The sequence below is a fragment of the Hemitrygon akajei genome, chromosome 6 (genome assembly GCF_048418815.1).
Source record: "Hemitrygon akajei chromosome 6, sHemAka1.3, whole genome shotgun sequence".
In the NCBI taxonomy this organism is placed as follows: Eukaryota; Metazoa; Chordata; class Chondrichthyes; order Myliobatiformes; family Dasyatidae; genus Hemitrygon; species Hemitrygon akajei.
In genome coordinates this window covers 163,191,273-163,210,139 of record NC_133129.1, presented here as the reverse complement: position 1 = coordinate 163,210,139, position 18,867 = coordinate 163,191,273, and the positions used below count along the sequence as shown (strand labels likewise).

At 35.7% G+C, this 18,867-nt stretch overlaps 2 protein-coding genes across 6 annotated transcripts in view; one reads left to right on the top strand and one right to left on the bottom strand.

The window, feature by feature from the left end:
• ext2 (exostosin glycosyltransferase 2) overlaps nucleotides 1-6,467 on the top strand; it is a 155,360-nt gene extending 148,893 nt beyond the window's left edge. For all 5 annotated transcript variants that reach the window (XM_073049688.1, XM_073049691.1, XM_073049689.1 and 2 more), the window contains 3 exons: nucleotides 428-556; nucleotides 1,477-1,559; nucleotides 2,210-6,467. In XM_073049688.1, the coding sequence (XP_072905789.1) occupies nucleotides 428-556; nucleotides 1,477-1,559; nucleotides 2,210-2,348 (351 nt within the window). In that variant the 3' untranslated portion in view covers nucleotides 2,349-6,467. The remainder of the gene's footprint in view (nucleotides 1-427; nucleotides 557-1,476; nucleotides 1,560-2,209) is intronic.
• A 3,972-nt stretch (nucleotides 6,468-10,439) lies between these two features.
• Nucleotides 10,440-18,867, bottom strand: part of alx4a (ALX homeobox 4a) — a 35,536-nt gene continuing 27,108 nt past the window's right edge. Inside the window, exon 4 of the mRNA XM_073049687.1 lies at nucleotides 10,440-10,805. Within this exon, the coding sequence (XP_072905788.1) occupies nucleotides 10,482-10,805 (324 nt within the window). The 3' untranslated portion in view covers nucleotides 10,440-10,481. The remainder of the gene's footprint in view (nucleotides 10,806-18,867) is intronic.

The window sequence follows — 18,867 nt, the reverse complement described above, 5'->3', positions numbered from 1 at the left end:
AATATTTATCTCAGAATTTAAGACATTCGTTACTCTCAATTGTTCAATTGTGTACTACATTTAATGTAATAAAATAATGTAGTTCATAGGAGGCATTATCAAAATGTATTGAATGGCGCAATATTCTTGGAGTAGATGCAAAAGGATTGATCAAGGGATATTTTAGGCAATATCTTAGAGAAGATCAGAGTGGAGAATCATTAGGTTTAAGGTTATAAGTCCAGTGCTTAGCACTTTGAAGGGATTCTCGATAGGCTCGAATCAGAATTAGGAGGAAAATAGGACTAGAGGAGATTCTAGACAGGCTTGAAGTTATTGAAACTTGAAAAGAAAACCATGATTAATGAATTCCATGCCAACTCTTCATGAATTAGCCAGCTTAAATTAATACTCTCTAATGGTTATCTGTGATTTTTTTTTGTCTTAGTATTTTAATTATTTGTACACCTACAAGATGCCAGGTGATATTAAAAATTGGGTGGATGAACACATGAACTGTGAAGATATTGCTATGAACTTCTTGGTAGCCAACATGACTGGAAAAGCTCCAATTAAGGTAAGTTGCTGAAAGGCCAACAATAAGAAATCACTAAAAGGTATTAAGCTCACCTCTTCATAAAAAGTGTGTTCAATTTAAGATAAATTTGCTTTAAAGTATTTAAGAAGCTGCGAATGTAAATTTAAATCACAGAATGGTTTCAGCATCAAAGAAAGCCACTTGGCATATTTAATTCATACTGACTTTACAGAAGAACGACTAGTCCAATTACTCTTGCACCTTCTCCCCATGGCTCTGCAATTTTTATTTCCTTTGGATAGTTATTCAGATCTGTTTGGAATGTTACAATCGAATCTGTCTCTACTACTTCTCACGGTGCATTCCACTTTCTATGGTGTGAAATAAAAATCCTTGTCACTTTTTGTCTTGTATTTCCTTTCGTAAGCTTTCAAACATCCATTTTTATAGTCTTTAATGTTTGTTTAAAAACAACCTTTGAAAGGTACTAGTGTTGTGAAGTTTATATGAAGAGCTTTGTGAATTAAAAGAAATGGGAAAAGCCACATGGGTGTTATAAACTTTGTCACCTTTAGAATCTCTAAATATTCATAGAATCTGTCAGTCAACTTAGTAAGAAAACAGGCATAGGTTATAAGGCAATATCAAAGAAGGGGAAGCAACATTTCATCACCTTGTGATCATAGGGAGACCAGTGCTTGTATAAGGCGCCTGGAAGTGTGAAAACAATCATTAAGTGGATTTTAAATGGGTTGTTGTCACACACTTTCAATGAATGTGAAAGCATTCTAGTAATTTTATTGATCTCTTGTGAATTGAAATATGCCATAGTGAGCCAGATGGAACTTGAGCAAACTGTTCTGAAAGGATGGTGCTCTCACATTACACTGCAGGCGTGCTTGAACATCTAGCTGGATTAAACGTGCCATTAATATTGTTGGAATTATTGTGACATGCAGGTAACCCCACGTAAAAAGTTCAAGTGCCCGGAGTGCACTGCAATTGATGGACTGTCACTGGACCAGACCCATATGGTGGAACGGTAAGTGCTCCATTCCTTGCATGTATTTAACAGTTTGAGACTGCCATTTCAGAAGAGCCCAAGAAAAACATGCATGACTGGTTCCAGATTTATAGTCGGAAAATGTTAGTCACTGCCTTCTGCAGCATTGATACAGGAATCATTTAAATCTGTTTGTATTTGAACACAATGGGCTCCTAAATCTCAAACTCTTTATTCATAATTTAGATGGGTAGATATTATGAATTTATTGGAGAAGGATTTGTATATTCTGATTAAAATTGAATTGTCAGAATCATATTAAAGGGAGAGCCCACTTTTATTTTTGGGTTTTTATATGTGTCTCTTACAATCTATGCCTGGCTGAGAGAGACAGAACAATGCATTTTGTATCTCTAAATTTCACTGTTCAGTTTATTGAAGACCTCAAATTTGTTAATTTACTTGTGAATCTGTGAGCATTTGCTCTATTAGAGCTTCTTATAAACATTAGTGTTGCTGTGCTTTTCTTAGTTTTTAACTCTGCATAAAGAGCTTAAGGGATGATTTTCCAGTTTTATTAGTATTGCTATCAGCTTTGTAATGACCTCTGGTTGTGCAGATGTTTTTCTGACAGTGTTTTATTAGATATCATTAAGTACATATTTAACACCATGGGAATATAATTGCAGGTCAGAATGCATCAATAAATTTGCATCTGTGTTTGGGATCATGCCACTGAAAGTAGTGGAGCATCGAGCAGACCCTGTCTTGTACAAGGATGACTTTCCTGAGAAGTTGAAGAGTTTTCCTAATATTGGTAGTTTATAAAATGGAAATCATCAAAATCTTGGCCACATTAACCGCACCTTTGTGGCACTACAAGATGCTTTAATAAGGTGTGACTGCTGTATGTTTTGAAACCAGGTGATCAGGAATTTAAAGTTATCTCCTGCTGTAATAGCATTTACAAACTGCAGATCAACATTCAATGTATTTTTAAAATGATGTTGATGAATTTACATTAGATTGACATGGCAGAAAAGATTCTGTTTTTAAATTAAGTGTATTTTATATTTTGATGACTAGCGAAGAGCAAAACCCAAGTTTGCTCACAATGCATTTTGACTATGCAGTTGCTTTTTAATTAATATAACACAATATTGCTGGTTCAGGCATTAAAATATTGTCGAACTGTTCTCAAACTCGTTTGCGTTGATTGTGTTACTGACAAATTCCATTTTAACATTGATGCAGGTGTAACACTAGAAGCTTACTGTGCCCTTGATTAGTTATTCACAATGTATAGTTCAAAGTAATACTTCAAATGAACTTGCCTTTGTAGAAATATGGCATCTTTTTAGGTTGGTCATATTGAACATTATTATCTAGAATAGCCCCTAATCTTGACGTCTATATTTAAATTGTAGTATTTAATATACAAACAATGATGCTGAAAGAAGCTGATCTTGACAAGAAAGGCAGGGGAAACAGATAGCTGGCGTTGGAGGCAGTGATGTCCTGAGAAGGCCCTGTCATGTCCAAGGATGACTTCCCACAGAAGATGAAGAGTTTCCCCAATATTTACAGTGTACTGGTGAATAGTGGGAAAGGGAACACTTAAGGTTGGTGCTTAAGTATCAGATCACCATCCAGAAAACCTAGTTGGCATATCCAGGCTGTTAGACTTTGAGTTAAGGGTATGATTGATGCTACTTTTCTTCATTATATCACACTAAACAAGCCTGATATCCTTCAGTGATTACAGGAATTGAGTGTCTGCTGCCACCTCTGCAGTCAAATTCCTGCAAGAATCATTGCCTTGAGGTGGAGAACAAACATCACTGGAAATATATTGGAAATATTTTTTTTAAAACAGTTCTGTTGAACAATGTTTATACAATAAAGGTGCACTGATAGTTAAGATCTGAACCAAAATCTTGCAATTCTACATGTAAGAGTGATGCATGACTGGATCCTAGCCAGGTGCAAAAGAATTAGGAACTTACAAGAATCCTAGGAATTCCATGTAAAATGCATCTCCTTGCTACTGGTGTTAGTAAGTTGGTGATCTTGAAGTTGTTCATTAGGCAGTGCATAAAGTTATTGCAGAGTGAATCCAGCAGTACACTCAAAAGCATTGTATTAGAACTCATGATTTATATTACACTCTGTCATTTATAAAATGAGGGATTTGGCAAGTTCTAGAGTTCCATTGATTCATTTGATGTAATCAAATCTTCCTGAGATAATACAGGCACCTAGCTGCTTTAAACTGGTGCAGCATTTTGCACATTTGTTTCCTTCCAAAGGGCTGCCTGTTGAACAACAGTCTGCTTAGATATATTTAATTGATGCCAGTTATAGCTATCATTGAGAGAAACCAAGAATGTTTCTGATTTGTGGAGCCATTTATACTAAAATATTTTCCAACAGCTGCTATATTCCATTTTAACATCACAAAATCCAGTCCCAATTATCTCCTCTGCAGCAGTTTCTTTGCTGTAATCCAGCTATTAAGGCATATGTTTTATTTTCCCAGTTTATCATGACCTATTGAGGCATAATATCGATACTTTGATAATCATAATATTTCGGAGAGGATTAATGAATTGAAAGTAATGTCAAAACAATACCATTGGTACCATGAGTTACAAGGGCCAAAATATAGATATTTTGCATACTGCCTGTGTAAATGTTATTCCTAGATCAGGTAACTTTAGTTGGTGATGTTATCCCACTGTCAGTGATTAGCATTAATGCACCTGCATTATGAGTTTATAATAAATCTATTTTCTGACAATGCAAAAGGAATTAATGGTGTCTGCTAAAATTTACCACTGAATTTTAAAACATTTTCTAAATCTTAATTAGTTACATCCTTTGCAGTACAGAAAAAAAAGAACTTGTATTTATGAATCTCTTTCCATCAACACATATCAATGTACTTAAATACAGAAATTATTTTTGAGCTAAAGTGATATATAATTAAAAGCAGCTCCCATTTTCCACTAAACTTTCAATGTGCTTTAGATGGCACTAATATCTGTGGATAGGTACATAAATGGGAGAGGTATAGAGGGCTGTGGTCTGGGTTCAGATGAGGCCAGATGAAGACCAGACCAGCAGAAACTAGATGGACCAAAGGGCTGTAGTGCTGTATGACTAGTTGAAGATGAAATGTTGGCTAGGAGATGCAAATATTATTAAATTGCTGGCGTTGTTTACAAGTTTTGTGATTACAAAACTAATTTCACTTGTAGGAATTAAACCCAGAATTTTAGTGAAATTTGCCTTTACCTTACCAAATATAAATTGTTAGAATCTAGTTCCAGTGTTTTTTTTTTGTGTCGCGAAAATCAACCTGAACTGTATTTGGCCATCGTTTCTTTCTCTGAAGCCTATTAAACAACTATAGCAGCTTTTCAGTGAAATTTTTCACAGCGCATAGAAATCATACTTTGGTTTACATCCTTGTAATACCCTTTATTTACCTGACTGATGGATAATATCACAAAGACAAGGAAGCTATAGAATCCCAACTCCGGGTACTGTATATACATTCAATTCCTATCAATAGTTAATATGTACGCTGTGTATGCCTGCACTTTAAATGAGACAATAGGTTACCAATTAGTATACCACAATTTGTTGCAGTTTAATTTTGTTTATTATTTACTGATTTTTATCCCACATCAGATTGTATTTGATCCAGACAATATAAGGGAAAATCAGCTAGAGCTCCCAATCCATCTGATTTCTGCTGGAAAGAGTATTTGTGGAACTGCAGTGAAACATACCCTGTTTCAATAGTCTTTTGGCTCACAGCCATACTTAAACATGAAAAGCTGATAGTTAGCTCTTGTTTTGAAAGCCTGTTGGTACAAGTAAGAGTTGACATCTTAAGGCTAGAAAGGAAAAAGAGTTCTAAGTACTAGAAGATTATATATTAATGGAAAAAATATCAAATTTTGAATTAGTATGGTATCTAGAATAACCTATTAAAAACAGATGTCTAAACTTTTGCAGCAAGTTGCATTGCACATCTAAATTATGGCCATAAGTTTTTAAAATATCACAAGGTGAAAAGTATATAACATTCACCATTTAAAACCAGAGTTGCTAACTGGAAATCTAGTGTCTGTGAACTTTAATAGTATAAGGAACGGTGACACAACCCCAATGCTAGAGGCATTGACTCAAACAAATAAAAGGGAAATGTACCACTGATAACATTTCTCACTATTTAAAAACATAGAATACCATTTTTGGATGCAGTTGTGGAGGGATATAAAAAAAAGGCTTTTGTTAGAAATAAACTAAGGTTGGTCTATTGGCCCTTCTCTTCTGATCTAATAGGTGAAGAATTGATGTAATCCCATGTTCGAGTAGAAATATTAATGAGGTTACCAATGTGGAATGTGCAACTGGTCCTGCCACTTGCCAGGAATGGTAAACTTGGGAGGCTATAAAATGTTCTCCTGTGTCATGAAAGCAAGCAAACTCAACTCATGAATATTTTTTGTTCAATAATAAGATTTGGACGACAATAATCAAGGGACTTATTAACTATTTACACACTCTATTGTATATTAAATGCTTTTCTTTGAAATTGAATGAATGTATTAAGAGCCTGAACCTCAAAGTCCTAAAATTATACATTGGATCTCCACATCTATAAACTATTCATTGGCATCGTTGATTTTTCTCTAAGGTTTGTATAACCATAAATGATAAAATTATTTCCTATATTGTCCCCGTTCTTTGAGTTTGTATTTTAATACTTATTTTTTTGTCAAATATCATTGTGATATTATTGTACTTGTTACTTGTGACTTGTCTTTGTCTGTACACGATAAATTACTGATGTCTGTCTCATAGACAATAGAGCTGTATAATGTTCTTTGGGTAAACAGCTGTGAATCATTTAAATAAATTGATTTGCTATTACCATTGGTTATTGTTGGTCCTGTGATAAGTACACCAGCTAATAAATGCATTTAACATAATTAACAAGGCGGTAACAAATCTAATGTGTCTTCTCTTATCCATTGGTAGGATGTGGGCATCACTGGTAAGGCTAGCATTTATTACACATCTCTAATTATTCCAATGGACAGCTGCCACTACAGTGTAAAACGTGGTGAAAGTGCTCCTGTAATGCAGTGATGTTGGGAGATCCAGGATTTTGACCAATGGACAATGATGAAACAGCAATGTGGTTAATTGTTGAGATAATATGACTCTTTGAGAGACTACAAGGCATTGGTAATTTTCTCATCCCATTGCTCATCTTGTCCTTGTGTATGGTGAAAGTTGGTAGATGCTGTCAGAAAAACCTTGGTGAGTAGTTGGATTGCTTTTAGAGATGGTGTGCCTTGCAGTAATGATGATGGTGGCATCTGTCTGTCTCGCAGGACAGTGGAAATACAGTGTGCGCTGTGGGTCAGTCTGTTCTGTCGCTGCAAACAACAGCACTGGAATGACCTCCAGGACGTAAGCCTGGGTGGAAGGTATGGAGATCTTGGGATGCTCAGTCGTCAAGATCCCCCTCATGGCCTCACCAGTGCAGTCCAAAGGAAAGCAAAACAATATATTTGGCACCAGCTTTACTGTGGTAAGGTTGTTCAGTGATGTCCAGCCACCTTAGGGGTTCCACTTCGGATTTTTTGTCTGGGTTTACTTGCATAGCCTTCAGCCTTCCCGAGGCTGCCCACGAGGCAGTGGGGCTATTTCCTCATAGCTGGGGATTGCAGTAACAGTCTGCCAGTAATAGAAACATAGCAAACCTACAACAATATACAGGCCCTTCGGCCCACAATGCTGTGCCGAACATGTCCTTACTTTAGAAATTACCTAGGGTTACCCATAGCTCTCTATTTTTCTAAGCTCCATATACCTATCCAGGAGTCTCTTAAAAGACCCATCGTATCCACCTCCACCACCATCACTGGCAGCCTATTCCACAATCTCACCGCTTTCTGTGTTTAAAAAAAAAGAAAAAACAACACAACAACAACAACAATTTACCCCTGATGTCTCCTCTGTACCTACTTCCAAGCACCTTAAAACTGCCCTCTTGTGTTAGCCATTTCAGCCCTGGCGAACAGCCTCACGATCAATGCCTCTCATCATCTTATACTCTATCAGGTCACCTCTCATCCTCTGTCGCTCCAAGGAGAAAAGGCTGAGTTCACTCACCCTGTTCTCATAATGCTTGCTCCACAATCCAGGCAACATCCTTGTAAATCTCCTCTGCACCCTTTCTATGGTTTCCACATCCTTCCTGTAGTGAGGTGACCAGAACTGAGCACAGTACTCCAAGTGAGGTCTGACCAGGGTCCTATATAGTTGTAACATTACCTCTTGGCTCTTAAACTCAATCCCATGGTTGATGAAGGCCAGTGAACCGTATGCCACCTTAAGCACAGAATCAACCCTGCACCAGCTTTGAGTGTCCTATGGACTCGGACCACAAGATCCCTCTGATCCTCCACACTACCAAGAGTCTTACCATCAATACTATATTCTGCCATCCTATTTGACTTACCAAAATGAACAGCCTCACACTTATTTGGGTTGAACTCCATCTGCCACTTCTCAGCCCAGTTTTGCATCCTGTCAGTCCCACTGTAACCTCTGACAGCCCTCCACACTATCCACAACACCCCCAACCTTTGTGTCATCAGCAAATTTACTAACCCATCCCTCCACTTCCTCATCCAGGACATTTATAAAAATCATGAAGAGAAGGAGTCCCAGAACAGATCCCTGAGGCACATCATTGGTCACCAACCTCCATGCAGTATATGACCCATCTACAGCCACTCTTTGCCTTCTGTAGGCAAGCCAGTTCTGGATCCACAAAGCAAGGTCCCCTTGAATCCCATGCCTCCTTACTTTCTCAATAAGCCTTGCATATGGGGTACCTTATCAAATGCCTTGCTGAAATCTATATACCCTGCAACTACTGCTCTACCTTCAGAATCCATATACACTACATCTACTGCTCTACCTTCATCTATGGATGATTCTGAAAGGTGAGGAATGGGTGCCAATCAAATTGTTTCTTGAAGTTATTGCTACGCTAAATATGTTCAAAAGCAAGTGTGATATCAGTTTGTTTATAAGAGGTAAATGATAGACATTTAATTGCATTTAATTATTGTGTAAAATATTTTTTTGCCAAATATGAATCACTATTACATTAATTATTGGACATAAGTTCTTTCATATTTGTTTTTTTTTGAAGTGAAAAAATGGTAGGGAAATGCTAGTAGATGGTAGTTTCTGTGTTTAACTTTCTTTGGAGGTGGCCTGTTTTTATAAATCGACTGCATTCAGTGTTACCTTTGTACATCTCCTGACACCTGTTGTTAACACAAGTTCTGTAATCCTTTCAATACTCTGTCAGCAGATCAGAAGGGCAGCGTTGGTATTTTTGTCCAGTCCAATTAATGTGAGAACTTAGCTATCATTAACACATTTCAACACCATTCCTTGCTGGAAAAAAGACATTTCTTTTCAGTAGGAAAAAGACATTTTTTTTATTGGGTTATTGATTATACCTGTCACAACAACACACACCACCCTGACCCACTCTTACAGTTTCCTAAGAAATTACATATGCAAAACATGGTTCCAAGTGCAATAACTTATTCATAAACCAATATAACACAGGCAAATTATGCGTTTGCTAAATTCTCACAGTAATGATAAACACTACTTTGGATGCATTATCACTTTTTATTGAATGTAATCTAACTGCACCCTTTGCTACTATTATATTTAAAACAAGGCAATTAAATCTAAAGGAGTTTAAAAGGTTAAAATATTTTACAACAAATTATAACAGTAATAGTCTCAAGACTTTATTTCAGCAAAAGTACACAACACACCCAAACAGATATATTACTCTGAACTTCAACCTTCTGCTTCAGTAGTATAAGTAATAGCAATGGGCGTGAATGTTGCAAAAGATAATTACATTTAAAACTATAACATTTCACTTTTGGTATATTAGCACAGTACACAATAAAACATTTTTGTTTATTTGTAAGACGTTTTCTTGTCTTTTGTTTTAAAATTGTGTAAACTTTGCAAGATCTTAAACTACTGTTTCTACTATAGGTCAGTGCCTAGGACTAGTCACATAGGTTTTTTTTAATGTTTACAAATCAAGTAAATGTTTTTTTTGTAGAATTAGCAATTTAACAAAAGATTTGAACTTGATATCCAGTTGGTTTTATTTTCTATCAAAATGAAACAAACTTGTATCTAAAGAAGTCACGGCCAATATACTATAAGGACACCTAACCTAAATGGAACTTAGACCAATATGGCAAGATGAAAATCTTTTGCAATTTGTAAACTATTTCTTAAAGTTCAATTAGAATAATATGATATACTTAATAAGAATTACAAATTGTAAAGGATTTCAGAATCTAATAATTAGTTTAATTCATTCAATATAGAATAAACAATACTTCCCAGTTTGTGATTCAGTGGTTGTTCTATTTGGATGGTTTATCTTTTCTTGTTAAGGTCTTATCAGAATAATTAAGCAGGTGAATCATTTTAATTGCTTGTCTCTATTTTATAAAATAGTCCTACATGCGCTTCTGGTTTCATACTCACCATGAATGCACTTAGATAAACTTCCTTCAAAAAGCTATTTCCTTTGAAATTTTTTAAATTCTAATTGCAAAATTAATGTTTCTGTTATAGATATTTTTAGAACTTTAGGATATCACTTTCAAATGAAACTGTCTTTGAATAGTTTACAGGGTAGCTCTTGTACAGCAAAAGGTAAAATATAAATATTTCTAAATAGAAGTAAACCTCCTTTCTAATCCTACCAACCTATAATAGGAAAAGTGCTGCATATAAATCTCCATGTTCTCTTATGTCTTTAGTCCAGCATTGTGTATTATTTTCAGTGTTTGAATATGAACATTAAGTCAATCATGTAGCCCAAGATATTGCAGCACTGTGCTCCTTGGCTTTCATTCTTAGGGCTGCAATGCTGGATGACTTTCGATCTGGTTCATTACTGATGTCAAATGTGTTAATAGCAGCCCCAAGCCCAGCAGTGCCAAAGAGACCACCCATATGTGCCTGTCCCACATGGCTGCCAGGGGCAGAAACACCCAGGAAGTCGGATACCCCAGCTGGAGCATGTGCGTGTGCATGTGGGGACATGCAAGATGTTACTGTTTCACAGGGCACAACACAGGCTGGCACTGGAGAGGAGGCACCATTGTTACCAATCCAAGATGGATTTTGAATCTGAAAGGCAAATGAACAGACCAAGTGTTAATTTGAATATTACATAAGTATTTTGATTTTTGAATTTAATTTCATTTGTCAAGATCTTATTGGTATGAATGTTCGTGTAATATTTTGACAACAAATGAGCAATTCACTGGTTAATATCTTAGTGTTCAAAAATGCTGAATCCTTCTGAGCTTTTAACGTTATTTTGAAGGGCACGTGATGTCCTAAATATACAACTTGTAGTCTGCAATGAGAGATCAGATGCCACTGTACTTCTCAAATAACACTGCCAGCAAAGACTCAGCAGACCTCATGGCCTGGATATCTGTTTTGCAGATGTGTATTTGGTACTTCTGTAGCTTTTGTCATGTCCAGAAAGAGTGATAATATTAGGTTGACAATCTGACTGAAGAATTCTGATAGACATCAAAGTAATAAGTTTAAAAAGTTATAATTTTTATCTTTTAATGCATTTTGATCAGAAGCTGATAAAGACTGCCAGTGTAATATCTTAAATTATATAAAGTTAATGGAAAATCATTAAAGTAGACAAAAGATTCAAATGCATTATTCTGAAAGAAGTAGATTTCATGCAGAAAATTAGTTTTTCAGGGCTAGGTAGTTTTGCCAACAGTAATTGTAGCTTAGTTCAAACTCTGCAATATTTCATTCCACTTGATTACCTTTTTCAGTGGTTACTGCAACGTCAAGTTGCTGATTGCAATACTCACTGACTCAACAACGTACCCTGAAGTAACAAGTTATTACTGACAGTAAATACTCTTAATTATGTGTTAAATTGCGTATGTGCAAATGCCTGAAGTTTTTCAATTTGGCAGAATAATAATGGCCTTCATTTCACTTTCTTCAGTACTTGGTCAGTATAATGCAGTATGTTGTTTCTTTCTACCCTAATTCTGCAACAGTGACTGGACATATTACTTACTTGACTGTAAAGCACTTTGAAATATTTTAAAACTAATGTGAAAGGACTATATAAATACAAGCTTCTATGTTAATGAAGTAATGTTTCTTAATCTATACCATGAAGTCAAATCATTAGAATTTATAGATATTTCTTAAGATAAACTGGCAGAGAAGAGTGCTACTTTTTCATAATCTTGGCTGGTTTCAGTTTATGGCCCAAGAGTTAAGTGATATTGTTATAAATCCCTATGTAGTTTAGCTTTTCTGATCAAAAGGTTGTGGACTTTATGAACAGAAATTGGCTTTGGTATTCTAATCAGATAAAAAAACAGTGTGTATGTAATGAAGAGGCAGTTACATGGGCAATATGCTGGTTTTATACAACAAGCTTTGGAAAATGCCAGTGTAGGTGACAAATTAGGAGTAAATCCTTTCAGCTTCATGAGATCATTCATTTATTTAATTAGATCATGGCTCTGTCCTAATTCCCTTGCCTTCATTTTGGAGGCAACCCATAATAATTTAACATTGTTACCTTGCTGTTCTAAATGTTTCTTTCAAACACTTCATTATTTAGTTAATGTGTTTGAATTAATTATTTAGTCCTTTATAAATATTTAATTATTTAATCATTTTTAAAAATATATCACAAGAGATTCTGCAGATGTTGGAAATCCAGAGGATCATACACAAACGTGGTAGAGGAACTAAGCAGCTCAGGCATCATCTGTGGAGAGGAATAAGCAGTCGGCATTTCAGACTGTGAGAGTCTTTATCACCGTTGACACTCCCGACAGGTTTGAGAGGCCTAGATACAGAGCATGTGGAGAGAGGTTTTCTATTAGTGGGAGAGTCTAAGACCAAAAGAGCACAGCCTCAGAATAGAAGGACAGCCCTATAGAACGGGAATGAGGAGGAATTGCTTAAGCCAGAGGAGGTGTATCAATGGGATTTATTGCCACAGTTGTCTGTGGAGGCCAAGCCATTGGGTATTTTTAAAGCAGAAGTTGGTTGGTTCTTGATTATTAAGGGCATCAAAGGTTATAGGCTGGATGCAGGAGAATGGGGTTGAGAGGGAAAATATATCAGCCATGATTGAATGGTGGAGAAAATAGGCTGAATGGCCTTGAGAGGTATGTGAACGTAAAGTTATAAGCCTTGGTGCATATTCATAAAATGTCAAGGAAAGGAAAATAAACACTTACCTCTCAGTAGGACTTTTGTTGCTGCACTAACAATGACAAATATTTTATATACAGCTTGTATTTGGATTTGGGAGCTATGCACACAGCACTAGTTTTATCAACACACACAAAATGCTGGTGGAACGCAGCAGGCCAGGCAGCATCTATAGGAAGAAGCACTGTCGATGTTTCGGGCCGAGTCCCTTCGTCAGGACTAACGAAGTCCTGATGAAGGGTCTCAGCCTGAAACGTTGACTGGACTACTTCCTATAGATGTTGTCTGGCCTGCTGCATTCCACCAGCATTTTATGTGTGTTGCTTGAATTTCCAGCATCTGCAGATTTCCTCGTGTTTACTAGTTTTTAATCAGTAAGTCTGCTCCTATAATTAGACCTGACCAAGTTCATCATTCAAAACAATGACTACAGGAATATGTATGAAGGAGCTGAACTACAATCAGTATGTACTATTATTATCACTGAATATCCAGTGTTCATTCACAAATAGAAAAAAAGATAAGGAGAACAAAGCCAATGGCAACTGGCCCAACCATTTACTTTCCAAATACTGATGGTACACTAGCTCTAAGAGGATTTCAAAATGTATCATCCAGCATCATATGTTTTCACAACTATCTAGATGGCACCAAGCTGGTGTGAGACTTTTCTTGTAAAAACATCTCATTGCTCTTGAGTTGTAAAAGAATCAATCGCTGCTTCATTTGTCAATAAACATAATGTATCTTTTTATTATGAGTCCCATTTTCATAATTATAGAATAAAGCATTGGCGCTGTATACCGCATGCAAACAAAATTTTTGTACATGCCACCTTTGCCACCCCTGGCTGTAGAGGTATTCTAAGATGTCTAATTTATTTCTGCTGTAAATCAACACCTATTGATAAATGCACAATGTGTGAGTTACTAGCAATTTAACATGATGTAGAAGTATGTGAATTATTATTATTATAACTGCCCCTTGCAATCTGAAGCAAAATTACTTTCTTTAAGGCTAAGAGGAAAATGAAAGATCCAGCGTGGGCATAAGCAATAGGACCTGGACATTGCTTGAAGACTAGAGACGTAGCTTCATTTGCAGTAATGTTTCTTTACTCACATTGTCTATTTTGAAAGAAAAACAGAAAATCTGGAAAAAATCAGTAGGTCAGGAAGCATCTGTAGAGACAGAACAAGAAGGCAGCAAGTTTTCTATTGCCCTGCCTTTTCTGATGCTGTTAAGTTCAATGCACCACCAGGGTTGGTCTTCTGTGGAAAACCTGGCTTCCAGCATAGTGGTGTAATAGAGTTGAGCATAGGGACTATCTCATCATCGACAGCTTTCTACATTCTAAACACAAGTGACAGCCAGTGAGGACCAGTTTACTAATGTCAGTTTTATTATATCACAATCATTCAATATGAATCTTGTATATATGTGGGAGAAAAAGTTGTATTTTAAAAATTTGCACATGGAAAGTCTGTTAATTCTGCACAGGCTTGGGCCCACTGAACTCCATGAGGACAAAGCCATCTTGGTACACCATCATATTGAAAACCAGGATTGCAGCAGAGATATCATGATGTTGGTGCTGGCATAAGAACTGACTCATTATTAGATTAGTGACCTTTCATCACAGCGGGTCACAAGAAATGTCATCAACCTAAAATATTATCTGTTTTTCTTCCATTAATACTGTTGGAGAATTTCCAACATTCTCTGAATGCTGGAAACTTAAAATATCAACAGTATCTTAAATTAATCCTTTCAACATTTGCCCCTAGTCCAGGTTTATTTCTATTGTTCTACATAGTTTCATATACAACTTATTTTCAAAAAATACAGCTTTTACCTCAATGATCAGATGATCAGACTTTCCCTATCACTCAATTACAAGTGCCCCTACTATTCAAGGAAAAGGTAAAGTAATGCCTGGTCAGTGAAGTTATTATCTGACCCGAATAAGAGCTGCCCAAAAAGATCCAGTGATCTATTTGGCGTGGATTTTCTTCCCTGGCATTAGTTGCTGCTGTGTGTTACTTGAAGATGACACTTGCTTCAGCAGCTCTGATATCAAGCTGTCCAAACACTCAACCTCAATGAAGAAATTCCTTCAGCAAAAAGCCATGCGGAAAAAAAGGTACAACTTTAAGCTCATATTTAAAGCACTGCACATTCAAAGTAAAGATTACAACAAATAAGATGGACTTAGCATTTGATTTTTGTTTATGAATAGAATAATAGTCTTTACTTAGATCCTTTACACTTGTACATGAAAGCCATAGTTTACAAAAAAAACTTAGAAATTGTGGGTTAGGAATTGTTAATTCAAATAGACCTCCAACAAAAAAAATGTTATCTTCAAACTGTTTACAACAAGGTAAGTTAATTCTAGCTGAAATAACCAGTCTCAAAGATTTCCTTTAAATCTAATTCTAAACCTTTAGAGGGAGGCTAAATTACTGACAATGACATAAGTGGTTTCTGTATTAAACTGCATGTGGAAATATTCAAGTTGCTATCAGTTTCAGTGTTATGGTTACAAGTGCTGATAACTTTGACCTTTCTACAGTAGTAAAACCCAAGCTTGTTTTAGTTTATTAGAATGCACTCTACTGGTCATGGGGTCACCACCAAAGTAAATAAAATTATTTTATTGAAAATACAAAAACAAAAATTTTTATATGTTATAAAATTGAAGTTTTACCAGAAATAAAGCCTTCATCATTATTGTTTGATAGTAGGGTCTGTAAAGGAACTGAGATTGAGGTAGAGAAGTAACACATTTTGGGTTTGGTACACAGGGGAAAAAAATATGGCATAGTCATATGACATAATTATGCCATTTTTTTCTGTGATCTTTGACCTTGGAGATATTAATTTGGTTAAGAAGGTAAGGGTTAGTTAAATATCTTAGATGCTCTTCTTAATTATACAGTACATTGCTAACTAAATGCAATACTCCTATTCTCTACAGTGGATGATGATCTCAAAGAGATTGGCTTCACATAACTAATCAGTGAATTAATTTGTATATCAGTGAGATAATAATTATGTTCAATAGGCTTCTCAACTTGTGCAATAGAACTATTTCAAGCAATTTCAAACTATTAAATGAATTAAGATGAGTTCTGTAGACAAAGCATCAAGTCACCTTCATAAGTGTCAGTCATGTGCTAAATTATAATGTATTTTATATATATATCTGTCACTGGAAAAATAAAGTTCCTATAGATATTTTAATAGCATTTCCAATCAATCTCAGTTTAGACCATTTTACAATAAGGTAAGTTCATTGTTCCTAAAATTAGTACCATTTTCCCTCACTCCTTGCATTTACTCAAATGCTGTCTAATATAAACATTACCATTAAGGTAATTTTCATCTGTTTATTCAATTGAAATTATTTTAAACTTGCTTAATCTGAAAATGTAGACCATATTTCCCACTTTGATTCGTTCTTTCTGTAGCTTATCTTGCTTCAGACATCTAACTGGGATTTGCTGCATCCAAAATGTTGATGCTGCTTCTAAAATAGCCTATGTTATCACCATAAGCATGTCAGACAGTCCACCTGCTCCAATAACTTGATAAGAAAAAGTTGCCGCCTTAACCAAAATAAAAACTCTTTACTCTGATTCTGCTAACCTTGGACTCTGCATTCAAACAAGTCAATAAACATCTTGGAAAAAGTTTAATTACTATGGGCTGATAGTTTCTAATGCATTAGATTGAACTGAGTGATATTTCTGACAGGCATCAAAGCCATTAACTGATTCCAAACAATTTTTTCTTCTGTCATTGGATGTTAAAATCTTAAATTGAAATAATCTTTATAGTGAGGGAAATATGATTAAGAGAAATAATACCCTAAGAACACCATGAGAATGAATAAACAGTGGACACATCAGGGTTGAAACCCTTCATCAGTCCCTTAATTATTCAGTTCCATAGATACTGCCTGACCCATTGAGAATATATCTTGCTGTTTTATAGTAATGTCTGAGGTGTCATGGAGCCTGCCGTGGCACATGAAAAAAAGGTGCTTTAGCCCTCCAAGTCCATACTGATTAGCAAACATGCATTGACACAACTGCCATTATATTCACCCCATATTCCTATTGACTCCACCACACACCCAGATTCCAATACTTCCCTGCATACACAAAGCAGTTTACATTGGCTAATTAATCTGTCAACTTGCACAACTTTGGAATATTGAAGGAAATTGCTTACAAATTCCAAAAAAAAGTGCTAGAAATTAGGATTAAATGCAAGTTGCTAGAGTTGAGAGGCACCATCCTTTAAATATAAAATCATATTCCCCATTGTCTAGATCTCACTTCACAAATCTACTCCACTGGCCCTTTGATTCTGTTTTACTTTTGGAAAATTCCAGTGTTCAGATCAAGCTAGAGAAATATTCTTCACCTGCTTTTTTAAAAAATGCTGCACAAAATCAATCTGTAGTAATTATCTAGCACAAACTGCGCTAGGTATTTCTTTGGAATTAATTTCCTGCAAGCATTTGAATGATTTACTCAAGGTAAATTTGATTTTAACAGTAATGTTAATTTTTGCTCAAATTTCCCAGATATTTAATAACAATTCTGTTTGAACAAAAAGTAAATTGGATATTTAGAGGTATTATATTCAATGGTGATATGCTCAGACTAGTTTAATAACAGTAGAATGTAGAATGTGTGTCATTAAATTAGTTTCAATTGATTATTTCATCATTGATAGTCATGTGGGGAAAGCTGTAAGATTTGCAGATTTAAAGAAGGTAGGAAAATAACTATGTTGGTCAATTAAAGGCTGTTAACATCGTGATTGCCTAATACATTAGGCATGTTATGATTCATTTCTCAACTAGTATTACAATTCTGCAATAATTTAAAATTAACTAAACTTAACTATCAGTGCATCTTTTCAAGTAATATGAAGTTAGTGTATTGGCAGTAACTCATCCTTCTTGCTTGAAATAGTTTTGCTCGTTTTGTCAGCAGGATCAGTCTTGGCTTGTTGATATTTAGGAAAGAAATTTTCATTTCATCCAATTAAAATAGAGTGAGAAAACATCCACCAAAAACTTTTCTTTAGTTTCATCATCAAAAATTTTGTGCTGGACATAAATTTTATATCAACTGAGCTTGCATATATGTTTTGTTGGGAGAATGCCATTTTGATAACCTTTGAAGAACTCATTTAGAAGTGACCAATCCCAATTGTTTGTGGGATACCAGTAGCAAAGGCATTGATAGAAATAACTCAGAAAATGTGTATCTTGTGTGGTTGACGGTTGGGTTGCGTTGTTCTCCAACCTAGGCAAACTATTTGAAAACGCTTTGTCACCATACAGGGAGACAGTTGCAAATGGATTGCCAAGATCGGAGGACAACTCAATCCAATAGCATTGATGTTGGATGTTGCCAGGAGGTGAGGACCTGAGTTATAAGGAAAAGTTGAATATATTAGGACTTTACTCCCTGAAGTGTAGGAGAACGCGGAGAGATTTGAAAGAGGTCTAAAAATTATGAAGGATATAAATAGGGTTAACGCAAGCAGGCATTCTCTACTGGGTGAGACTAAAATTAGAGGTCCTAGGTTAAGCCTGAAAGATAAAATATGTAATGGGAACTTGGCGGGGAACCTCTTCACTCAGAGGGTGTTTGAGTGTAGGGCAAGCTGCTAGCAAAAGTTGTGGATGGGAGTTCAATTGCAATATTTTGGAAGTTTCGATAAGTACTTGGATGTAAGGGATATGGAGGCCAATGCTCCAAGTGTAGGCTTATGGGAGTAGGCAAAATAACAGTTCAATAAGGAGTAGGGCTGAAGGAACTGTCTCTAACTCTATGATAGAAATGTAAAAAAGCAAAATTAAAATCATGACCAAAATGAAATTGGGAAAAAAGTCATCACAATTGCATGAAAGAAAATTATTTAGATAAGTACTGAATTAACC